Source organism: Falco cherrug, chromosome Z (assembly GCF_023634085.1).
Source record: "Falco cherrug isolate bFalChe1 chromosome Z, bFalChe1.pri, whole genome shotgun sequence".
NCBI lineage: Eukaryota > Metazoa > Chordata > Aves > Falconiformes > Falconidae > Falco > Falco cherrug.
Genome location: NC_073720.1, coordinates 63,233,093 through 63,245,160, shown reverse-complemented (window position 1 = coordinate 63,245,160; position 12,068 = coordinate 63,233,093). Strand labels below are relative to the sequence as shown.

Sequence of the window (12,068 nt, the reverse complement as noted above, 5' to 3'; positions counted from 1 at the left end):
CCTCACGTACGTGGTTCAAAGACACAAAAGACATGTTCATTGCTTGAAGTGGAGTAAAACCACAAGAGAGAAGGGTGGCTGAAGAAGCGCAGGAAGCAATATTCCTGGCACCATGTCAGCAAATGAACGCAGAGCTGGCGGGCACTTAGAGCCATAGAATCATTGGGGTTGGAAAATATCTTTGAGATCATCATGTCCAACCGTTAACGCAGGACTGCCATGTCCATCAGTAAACCGTGTGGCTAAGCACCGCATCTATGTGTTTTTGAAACAGCTCCAGGGCTGGTGATTCCACCATGTCCCTGGGCAGCCTGTTCAACGCTTGGCCACCCTTTCAGTGAAGAAATTTTTCCCAATACCCAATCTAAACATCCCCTGGCATAGCTTGAGGCTGTTTCCTCTTGTCCTGTCACTTGTTATCTGGGAGAAGAGACCAACCCCCACCTACCTACAGCCTCCTGTCAGGGAGCTGCAGAGAGCAGTAAGGTCCCCCCTGAGCATCCTCCTCTCCAGACTGAACAACTGCAGTTCCCTCAGCCAGTGCTCATACAGCTTGTGCTCCAGACCCTTCACCAGCTTCACGGCCCTTGTCTGGACACGCTCCAGCATCTTGACATTGCTCTTGAAGTGAGGGGCCCAGACCTGAACACAGGGTTCGAGGGGCGGCCTCACCAGTGCCCAGGGCAGGGGGACGGTCACTGCCCTGGTCCTGCTGGCCACACTGCTGGGGACACAGGCCAGGGTGCTGCTGGCCGCCTGGGCCCCCTGGGCACACTGCTGGCTCCTGCCCAGCCGGCCGTCACCCAGCACGCCCAGGCCCTTTCCCACCAGGCCCTTTCCAGCCGCTCTGCCCCAGCCTGTAGCGCTGCGTGGGGCTGGTGTGACCCAAGGGCAGGACCCGGCACTGAGCCCTGCTGAACCTCACACAACTGGCCTGGGCCCATCGCTCCAGCCTGCCCAGGTCCCTCTGCAGAGCCTCCTGCCCTCAGGCAGGTCAGTACTCCCACCCAACTTGGTGTCATCTGCAAGCTCACTGAGGGTGCACTCGATCCCCTCATGCAGATCGTCAATAAAGATGTTAAACAGGACTGGACCCAGTACTGACCCCACCAGCTGGATGGAACTCTAGTCACCACCACTCTCCGGGCTTGGCTGTCCAGCCAGCTTTCATCAAGTGAGAGGTAGATCTGTCCAAGCCATGAGCAGCCAGTTTCTCCAGGAGAATGCTGTGGGTGATGGTGTCAAAGGCTTTACTAAGTTTCAGGTAGTCAACCTGCACAGGCTTTCCCTCATCCATCAGGTGGGTCTTCTTGTCATAGAAGGAGATCAGGTCTGTCAAGCAGGACCTGCCTGTCATAACCCCCTGCTGGCTGAGCCTGATCCCCTGGTTCTCCTGCATGTGCTGCATGATGTAGCTCAGAATGATCTGCTTCCCATAACCTTCCCCAGCACTGAGGTCTGGTTGACATGTCTGTAGTTTCCCACATCCTCCTTCCCGCCCTTCTTGTAGACGGGCATCACACTGGATAACCTCCAGTTAACTGGGACCTCCCCAGTTTGCCAGGACTGTTGATAAATGATGGAGAGTGGTATGGTCAGTTCCTCCACCAGCACCCTCAGCACACTTGGGTGGATCCCACCCAGCCCTATATACTTCTGTACATCTCATTGGAGCAGCAGGTCACTAACTGTTTCGTCCAGGACTGTGCAGACTTCATTGTACTCCTCTTCATCCCTGGCTTCCAGCTCAGGGGGCTGAGTACCCAGAGAACAAATGGTCTTACTATTAAAGACTGAGGCAAAGAAAACATTAAGTACCTCAGCCTTTTCCTCATCCTTTGTGACAATGTTCCCTGCTGCATCCAGTAAAGGATGGAGATTCTCCTCGGACCTCCTTTTGCTTCTAATATATTTGTAAAAACATGGCAATGGCCAGTCTGAGCTATAACTGGACTTTCACCTCTCTTAATGCATAACCTGACAACTTCCTTAGTCCTCCAGAGTTGGGTGCCCCTTCTTCCAAAGGTGGGAAACTCTCCTTTTCCCCCTGAGTTCCAGCCAAAGCTCTCTGTTCAGCCAGGCCAGTCTTCTGCCCCACCAGCTCATCTTTTGCCACGTGGGGACGGCCTGCTCCTGCACCTTTAAGACTGCCTTCTTGAGCAGTGTCCAGCTTTCCTGGAGCCTTGGCCCTTCAGGAATGTCTTCTAAGGGACTCTGTCAACCACACTTCTAAACAGGCCAAAGTGAGCCCTCCAGAAGTCCAAGGTAATGGTCCTGCTGACCCCCTCCTTACTTCTCCGAGAAATGAAAACGCTATCATCTTGTGATCGCTGTGCCCAAGATCTCCTCTGACCACCACATCACCCACCAGTCCTTCCCTGTTTGTAAACACCAGGCCCAGTGGGGCATCTCCCCTGGCTGGGCAATGACCACCTGTGTCAGGCAGGTATCTTCCACACGCTCCAGGAACATCCTGAACTGTTTCCTCTCTGCTGTGTTGCATTTCCAGCAAATGCCCAGTAACTTGAAGTCTCCCACAAGAACAAAGGTAGTGATTGTGAGACTTCTAGCTGCTTGTACGTTTCGTCCACCTCTTCATGCTGGTTGGGTGGTCTGTAACAGGCCCACCAGGATATCCCCCCTGTTGGCCCTCCCCCTGATTTTTACCCATAAACATCCAACCCTGTTGTCACCATCATTCAGCTCTAGGCAGTCAAAACACTCCCTGACATACAGAGCTACCCCACCACCTCTCCTTCCTTGCTTATCCCTAAAGAGTTTGTAGCTAGCCATTGCAGCACTCCAGTTATACAAGTTATCCAACGATGTTTCTGTGATGGTGACTATGTCAGTCTCCCTGCTGCATGGTGGCTTCCAGCTCCTCCTGTTTGTTGCCCTTGCTTCAGACATTGGCATAGAGGCACTTCAGCTGTGCTGTCCATCTCACATCAAACACTGGTATGCCACTCTGAGGCTCATCTCTGATGATGATTAACAATTTTGTTTTATTCTCTTCACCCTTCCAAACTCTCCCGATGAGCTCTGTGAACTCCTGACCTGGGATCCTTTTCCCACTTTCAGATAGGTGAACCCTATCAGCTGCCATGTAAACTGACCCATGACCAAACCCCCCAAAATTTAGCTGGTGACACCAGGCTCGGAGCCAGGTATTGATCTGTGTGACCTGATCAGATGGCCCACAGTTCCCTGCAACTGGCAGGATAGAATAGAACCCTACTTGTGCTCCTGATCCCTCAGCCATTGCCCCAAGGCCCTGAGGTCTCTCTTGATTGCCCTCAGACTTCTCATTTGGACTTCATCATTGTCTGCTTGGGGATTTTCTAGTAACATCCCCTCCCCAGGCCCCAGGGAGGCAGCAGGCTTCCCTGTGGGTTGTGTCCAGCCAGCGCATTGGGCCCTCCATTCCTCTCAGAGCAGAGCAGAGCCGCCAATGACAACCACGTTTCTACTCCTCCTAGCAAAGCTGGTCGTGAAGCCTGGGGGTGACCGACTTTCCCTAGGCAGCTCCTCCACCCGGGATGAATTTTCATTCACATCATCATTTTACTGGCCCTCAGGTTCCAGAGCTGCATACCTATTGTGTAGGGGCAACAGGTGAATCACCTCCCAGCCTACTTCACCTTCCCAGGTACCTGAAGGAAAGAGTTTCATTCCTTCTCAGCTCTTGGGAGCACCCCTTCTGCCTGGTGGTGAGAGGGTAGGGGAGCCTCCGCTTCTTGTGGTGTGCCCATGCAGTGCATTTACCTCAGTGACAGCAGAGAGCAGCTCCGCCAGTCTCTCTCCCTCTCTACTCCTTAAACCTTTCTGCTTCACCTTTCAGCTCTGCCACCGGCCTGAGCAGATAGCCCACCTGCTCTCATCTCACGCAGGTGTTACCCCTGCTGCCCTCCGCTAGCAGCGGCAGGCTCAGGCAGCCCTGTGGCTGGGACAGTTACATGTTTGCCTGGAGCCCTGTCTGGGTTGCCACGTGGCTTCTGGCACTGGCTTTTGGCTGAGTGGAAACCATGGCTAGGTTTCTTCTGGGGGCGGGGGGCGATGGCCACTACCAGGCCTCACCCTCTGGAGCCATCGGGAGGACAGCCACACCATGGTCCCTTGGGGCTGCTTTTGCACATGTGAGGTTTGGCCGCCTGCACTCCTGCGTTCATGGTTTCACCGGTTCACAGAAAGCTCCCCACAGCCCCTTGGCATGCAATGCTCTGCTTTGGAGCACCTCTGCAGCAGTAGCACGTCTCAGAGGCTTCCTGAGATGCTTGCTGCCAGGGAAGACTGAGATGGTGCGTGGTCTTTGGCTCAGCTCCTATTCAATAACAGCTCTCTGAAAGCTTATTTCGAGGCTCAGAAAAACAAACAGTGCATCTGTGTGAGAAAGAACTCCAGTTTGCACTGGAGCCTCAAATTAGAAAGAAACGGCTTTGACTTGGCCTGAAGGATATTTCTAGCTCCTTGGCTAAATAATAAGGCTTTTTGTGTATTTATTGCCCAACTATAAACATTGCACTGGGAAAATCCAACTTCGTATGAAAGGATCCATTTGTTTTAGCGAGCCTGCCTGGTTTGACCAGCCTAGTCCTTGTTGTTAACCCTTTTATTCCTTCTGCCTCCTATCTCCCATAAGACATTTGTGAGGGATAAATGGGAGATTCAAACACTATAAAAAATTGTTTCTGTCAAAAATTTATCTTTTCCTGCCCCTTTATTAAATTCTGCCTCCTCTTCACTCCAGCACACTCATATCAGCTCAGCTTTGGTGCAGTTATTTGATTTCCTGCTCTTTCTCAGGCCTGGAAAAAACTATAGCAGCAGTAATCCTCGGCTTCCTCAGGCACTATAACTGATATAGGAAGGAGGAAAAAAATGAGGGAGCTATCCTTAAACCTATCAGAATGAGATGGAGAGAAAGTTCCTTAGGTAGATAGAAATTTCACCTAGGGAAAAAAATAGCTTTAGAGGAGAGGAGAAATTATTATTTTCTTCCTTGGGATCCATCACTGACTGAATATTCTGCATGGTGGTCGAGCAGGGCAGGGAGCCAGGCAGACAGAGGAGGTTCCCACCAGTGCTGCTAAAACACGCACAACCCGCATCACAACTAGGCACCGTGTCCAGAAATGGCTGTTTCTGGGGCTGGTAACCCATTGTGACCTGGTGGGCTAAAAGAAGGGTAATCTCAGTGCATTCCTCCAAGTTCCTTTGTATATGGCCCAATGTGAAAATTACTTGGTTTCTGCCTGAGCTTAAGTAAAAAGATTATATTTGGCCTCTGCAGGTGCCAGTTGACTTAAAAAATGTCCAGCTCCAACTCATCTGAATATCTATCCATCCTTTCTTAAAAAGAGAAGTTCAGTCAGCCTCAGAAGGTGAGAGGAGAAAGAGGGGTAGCAGGATGGTTACCAGTACAGCAGGAGGAAATGTGAAGGGGAGGGCATAGTGGGAAAGAAAGGCTACGATAACCACCTTTTACAAAAATCAATGACCCACAGGATAAGTAACGAGGGACAATTTGCCATTTCTCCTGCAGGAGAAAGTTCCAGGAGATACCCACTGCTTCCCCGCTGCTGCCTGGGACGCCCAAGTGCTTCTCATACAAGCACACAACGAAGCTGTGCAGCAGGCTTCCACACAGCCTCACTAAGGCAGAAACATTTGCGGGTGAGACCCCAACAAGAAGGTGCCCTTGCTGGGCCTTTCTAGCCCCGACAGGGCTGTCGTGCTCACCTTGGCACGGATGGCATTTTGGCCAGATACCGTTCCTGCCGATTAGAGGTGACAGGGGCCGCCAGGCAGAGGCCTGGGAGAGCGGACACTGGGAGGGGTGGGCTCTGGGTCAGGTCAGTGCGACAGTTCAGACAGCAAAGGGCACAAAGGTTTTGCATTATGAGCTACATTCTTCTAAGTGTGTTGTGATTTTTCAGGTCCCATTTCATAGCTCTACAGCTGTATACATGTACTTAGTAAGCATACTTCTCACACACACTCATCAAGACGCAACACTATCCCCAAATTAGAAAGCATATCCCCAAATTAGAAAGCACCGAGTATGTATTAGAAACATCCGTCACTTTAGATCCTGATCTTTCCACACCACAAGTTAACAGTGCAAGTAACCCCCATGTTTTTTCACAGAGATTTCTATCGACAGATGCAGTCCACCGCCGTGGCCAGTAAGAGCACATGACGGATCCTCCTGGAAGGCATCTCAAAACCCACGGAAGACAGGGAGGTGATTAGCGACAGCCAGCAAGGGTTCACTACGGGCAAATTGTGCCTGACTCCTCTAGTGGCCTTCTGTGGTGGAGTGGCTGCATCAGCGGACAAGGGAAGAGCTACCGATGACATATACCTGGACTGCTGTCAGGCCTTTGATATGATCCCCCACAACATTCTTCCCTCTAAATTTGAGGGGGATGGGCTTGATGGATGGAGCAGGAACTGCCTGGGTGGCCATGGGCAAAGAGTTTTATAGTCAACAGCTCAGCATGCAAGTGGAAACCAGGAACAAGTGGTGTCCCTCAGGGAGGGGTTTCTACTGGCACTGGTAGTACCTCCACTAAGAGCAGACAGTGGGATTTGGTGCACCCTTACCAAGTCTGCAGTTGACACCAAGCTGAGCAGTTCAGTCGCCAGAGGGACCTTGACAGGCTTGAGAAGTGTGCCCATGTGAACCTCATGAGGTTCACCGAGGCCAAGCGCAAGGTCCTGCACCCGGGTCAGGGCAACCTCCTGGTATCAATACAGACTGGGGATGGAGAGCAGCCCCGCAGAGAAGGACTTGGACATCCCGGTGGGTGAAAAATCGAACTTGTACCAGCGATGCGCACCCACAGCCCAGAAAGCCAATTGCATCCTGGGCTGCTGGGTGGCCAGAGGGGCAAGGGAGTGGATTCTCCCACTCTGCTCTCCTAAGACCCCACGCGGAGTATTGCATCTGGCTCTGAGGCCCCCAGCGTGAAGCAGGTCCAGGGGAGGCCCACAGAAATGATCAGAAGGCTGGAACACCCTGGAAAGGCTGAGAGAGTTGGCCTTACTCAGCCTGGAGAAGGGAAGGCCCCAGGGAGACTTCACTGTGGCCTTTCCGTAGATAAGGAGGGCTTGCAAGAATGACGGAGAGAAACTTTCTACAGGCCTTGGTAAAGCCAGGACCAGGGGCAACGGTTTTAAAGGTAACAAGGGTGTGTTTAGATCAGATTTAAGGAAGACATTTCTAACACTGAGGGTGGGAAGACCCTGGAACGGGCTGCCCAGAGCAGCTGTGGATGTCCCATCTCTGGAAGTGCTCAACGTCAGGTTGAAGAGAGCTTTGAACAACTTCATCTAGTGAAAGATATCCCTGCCCATGGCAGGGGGTTGTACTAGATGATTTTGAAAGGTCTTTTCCAACCCAAACCGATCTGTAGTTCTGTGTTTCTATGAAGAACTACCGTGGGATAGTTTTTAACATGACGGGAACAGAAATTTGAGGGGAGACATCCTTTAAGGCAGAAATAGGGTCTCATAACTTAATCAGTGCATTTTTTACATTCTTACTAGAAAAACAAGCTGCTACTAGATAAAAAAAATTAAGAAATACCTGATTATTTAACGTTCACATACTACAACTGATGTCAAGAACTCATTTGCTTTTGCCTAAATACCAGGTACAACTACTCACACATGCAAACACCTTTGATTTTGGACATTGAATTCTGTACTTCAAGTAGAATTGCACTCTATTGTTTACAGCCTATAGTAAAAGCCCAGAAGAGTAAAGAAACTTATCATTATGCCACCAACTGCATGACGCCAGGTGTCAGAGTTCTAGCTTACAGCCACATCAAAGGTATATGACATGCAATCGTATTCTAGTTTACCCTTCTCTTTCCAAATACAAGCTAAACGTTCATATGCAGTTCCGACTTCTGTCTGGTGTATAATTTTTCGTGCTGAAAGGCCCAACCCCGGTGCTCTGGGGTTATTTGGAAGGCGTTTGATCCCTCAGAGGCATTTCAGGCAGGTATCTTAAAAGGAGAACAGCAATCACACGCTGTCAGCTTTGTTCATTAAGTGCAAAACTGACTACGTAAGAATTTAAGTTACATAGAAGGCAGATTTCTACCCACGAGGAGTGATCTTGGTTGCTAGTTAAACTTCTTTCCTGCTTCCTCCTGCCAAGAAAGTCCGTAGAGAACAGCATCACACAGATCACGAGAAAGGCAGGAGAGTTCCCAGAACAGTTCACACTGGTGTGGGAAGTGTCTGGACAACGTGTTTAAAAAAAGACATGACAGAGAGACTTGTGAGCAACATATATGTAGAACATAATTAATCGGGACAAGGTAGAGCTCTCCTGCCGTCATTCTCCATCTCAGAGCAGCAATAGAAAGAGGTTACTGCACTAAACGTTGTCGTGGTACTCCTCATACTTCGCTGTGACAGCTTCCTCAAGGTGAATGGCTGCGCCACCCATTAAGGCAAACATTGGGTACATTATGCCAGAGCAGTTCACCTTGCACTCATAAAGGCATTTCATGCGGCCTGCGTCATAAAACCCCACCTTGCCATTGTCACAATCAAGGCAGATGCCCAAGCACGATGGCAGGGGAAGGATTCTGCTTGCTGGATCCTTGGGGGCAGCAGGTGTCGTGGGGATGAAGAACTTCTTCATGCCTAAAGTGACCAGAGTGCAAGGCTTCGATGAGTCAGAGAAGGTATCTTCACTCCCACTGTCATGACCACTGTCTTGCTCGTATCTGGAACAGAAAAACAACTGTTTGTTTTTGTGGGAACAGTGATGTGAAGTGGAGAAAACACTTCCATAAGATACGTAACACTACACAATTACCTGGAAAACCTTGTGGGGTAAAAATCTACCTAAGCCAGGAGGGAAGATGCCTGTCGTAGGTGGAGGACACTCACATGGGCCACTTCAAACAATAACAGCTAAACACTAATACGGATGAGACCACAGAAGGCTTTACTAAGGAACAGGTGTATCTGAGTGTACTCATGCTAGGCAATCATTAATGAACCTACAGGAACAGTAAATTAGTTAACTTGAGAAGTAATTTAGCGAAAATGACTAACCATTACAGACAAGATACATTTAACTTCATTTACATAATGTTAAGCGACACCAGTAAATACGTTTAACATTACTGTTGTTCTATGACTTTTCCACACCACTGCTGTATTACATTGCCTTTTAAAATTCACAACACAACACGGTAGGCTTCGGGTTTTGGTGCATCTGGTTTGTTTGGCTTGCCACTTTGTTTGTTGCTTTTAAAGTGCACTGCCTGGAGGCTTCCCTGAACCCCTGTTTCCCAGCTGGTTACTGGGGAAAAGTTTGTAGCCAACTTTGTTCAGTCTACTTGCTTTTCCCCCTGCTTCTGTCCCCAGAAGAAGCCAGACTGCAGAAGCAGACATTCTTCTGTGCAGACAATTCCTACCTAGATTTGCGTTTCTGGTGGGAGGCTGGACGTGTGTCAGCTCAACTTTTCCAGATATTTGTGTGGATACGGAAAAAGAGATCAGGAAATCAGGATCTAAGTCCTCACTTTGCAAAAAGGCTCCATCTGACTTTAAGCAGCTCAAGACATTGGCTTTCTTACACTTCCAGGAGGAAGCCAATACATTTGTCAGATTCCTGGAAAAGTTCAGAGTCCCCAGCAGACAGCCTCCCAGCCTGCAGTTCTTAGGCACGTCCAGGCTTAGTACAGCTGTAATTGAGAGCTGGAAATCTTTTTTGCTCGTTTGTCCACTGTCCACTGAGCTTCTCCTCAGTTAGCACTCCAGTACCACATGCAAGCACACAGCCTGGGATAAGCCAGTGGCTTGGAATCCACCGTGACACAAGCTACAGCAAAGATACACAGATGTGCACAGTGAACATCGTACCTCTGAATGGCTGCCAAACTTAGCATGCTTAAGGAATGAAGGCAGAGTCTTACTACTGACAATTAAGCATTGCTTCAATCTTGCAATATTTGTCTTTTTTACCTTCTTGCTTTAAGTGACATATCTTGACATCTATAGAAACCTGATTTCTACCCTCAAAAGAAAGAAAATAGGACTCTGGGTAACTAGCACATTTTCCCCGCTAACTGTAGACGATGAACAGGACAACCTGCTTACACCATATCCTTCAAGCTACTTTGCACTCGTTAGGTTCACCTTGTGTACTAATTGAGGCCAGAACCGCTCTTTATTTATATTTTAAAAAAGACATCTCCTTCTATAAAACATGTGTTAAGCAAGAGTATGCAATTTACCTTGGGCTGGTCACGTCATGGCTATTATGGAACAATTTATTTATCTTGTGGCTAGAAACAACTCCCACTTTCACCAGGTATGAATAGGCTTCCACGTGAAAAGCCCAGAAGTGCTTCCCTTTGGCAATCCCAGTGTCACCAATGATGTAATCCAAGGTTGTGTAGCATCCGACCTGCACGCGCTCAGATCCCAGCAGCAGAGGAAATCCAGCCCTGCTCTCCACAGAGGTTCTTCCTGGGTTCAGCAGGAGATGTTCACTGTTGTACCCACATTTGTCATCAAAAAGAAAACTGAAAACTGAAAAACAGTATCCCAAAAAATTGTCCTCTTAGTTAGGTATTTGGCCTCCTGTGCTTATAAACTACATTTGCATATACACTGGCACTGGGATTTCCCACTTCTGAAGGCTACCAGGAACATCATGCAATTTAACACAGTCTCAGCATGCTACCTACTTAACCCATTAACAGTGCTTCTCAACATTTATGCAACTAGTAACTGTATAGTCAAAGTCTGGGAGCTACTGGAACTACGTACGCACAGCTCTCAACACCGACAGACACAGATCCAGCACCTTGCGGAAAGAAGAAAACCCCATACCTGGAGCTGGAGGAGTACGCAAAACAACTTCTCGGCTCCAAGGGCTACAGATGGAGCCTTTATATCCACGAACTCTAAAGGCATAGCTGCTGTCGTCATCAAGATCAGATATTACTTTGCTCTTGCTGCAAACTTCGACCTGCCACATCTCAGTCTCGTCTTCTCTATTAAGCTTACGATATTCAAGGACATAGATATCAGCCGAGTCGACATTCCCAGGGCATTCCCAGCTGATCAGAGCTTGGTTGTATATTCTGCTTTGCTCTTCATTGATCTCTGGTATTTCCAGACCTGGAACGACAGAGACTCAGGAGGCATAACCCTCACATTTAGATACACCTTGGTCTAGAATTCATGTACAAGCCCTTTGTTGAGTGGCTACAGCACCATGAGTCGCAGGGGGGAACCTGGCTCAGTTCACGAGTGCAGATGAGCATGGTTCTGGATGTGCACTTAAATAAAACCTTCGCTTTCTGTTTTTACTTTCAAAGTTGTATCGTTCGTTTCTACTGGCAGCTAAAAAAGCGTATGAAAACTGTTCTTTTTTGTCGTGCAACAAAAAGCATCTGCAAAGACCTAGTAATACTGATCTACAATATTTTGGAAGCCAGTGTTAACTGGCACTGAAAGCAATGGCGTCTTAGCTTCGTTACCAAAGCTGAAGCTTCATTACATTGCTGCCAGGTAATGCCTTGTGGATCACAGAGACAGAAAGGACAACACAAGTCACAAGACTGACTTCTGCAGCTGCAGCCCTGCCTAAGTTTTGCCTCTTTCAGAGCAGCCCTTAAAGCTGTAACTTGACAATGAGCTGGTGTGCTCGCAACTTACCATTGGAATGGAAAGACAAGTCACCAAGGATCTCTTCTTGCTTGGCGATGTCCACCACAAAGTCTTCAAAAGTAGCTCCAGCTGCTGGCCTGAAGCTCTTCAGAGATTCGGTAGCTTTTTGGATTCTGACAGCGCAGAAGCAGAGGCATGGCAGAAGAGAGAAAAGGGAATTCACGTGTGTGCATTCCTTAAACAAAATTGCTAAGCTTTGCTTTCCAAAAAGTTCCATCTTCATATAGTTACTGATACCTCCCAGAAAGTTCTGCCTCTCTAGACAGAATTCAAAGGCAACATTTAAAGGCTGTTTGTACATCCGCGTAAAGGTAAGGAACAGGCAATTCTCTTGGCAGAGCATTTTAACAATT

The 12,068-nt window shown here is 48.7% G+C and overlaps 1 protein-coding gene across 1 annotated transcript in view; it reads right to left on the bottom strand.

Moving 5' to 3' along the window:
* Positions 1 to 5,369: 5,369 nt before the first annotated feature.
* Positions 5,370 to 12,068, bottom strand: part of LOC114018114 (E3 ubiquitin-protein ligase TRIM36-like) — a 119,250-nt gene continuing 112,551 nt past the window's right edge. Inside the window, exons 3-6 of the mRNA XM_055698309.1 lie at positions 11,704 to 11,828; positions 10,873 to 11,163; positions 10,272 to 10,569; positions 5,370 to 8,750 (exon numbers count right to left, since the gene is read on the bottom strand). Of these exons, the coding sequence (XP_055554284.1) occupies positions 8,396 to 8,750; positions 10,272 to 10,569; positions 10,873 to 11,163; positions 11,704 to 11,828 (1,069 nt within the window). The 3' untranslated portion in view covers positions 5,370 to 8,395. The remainder of the gene's footprint in view (positions 8,751 to 10,271; positions 10,570 to 10,872; positions 11,164 to 11,703; positions 11,829 to 12,068) is intronic.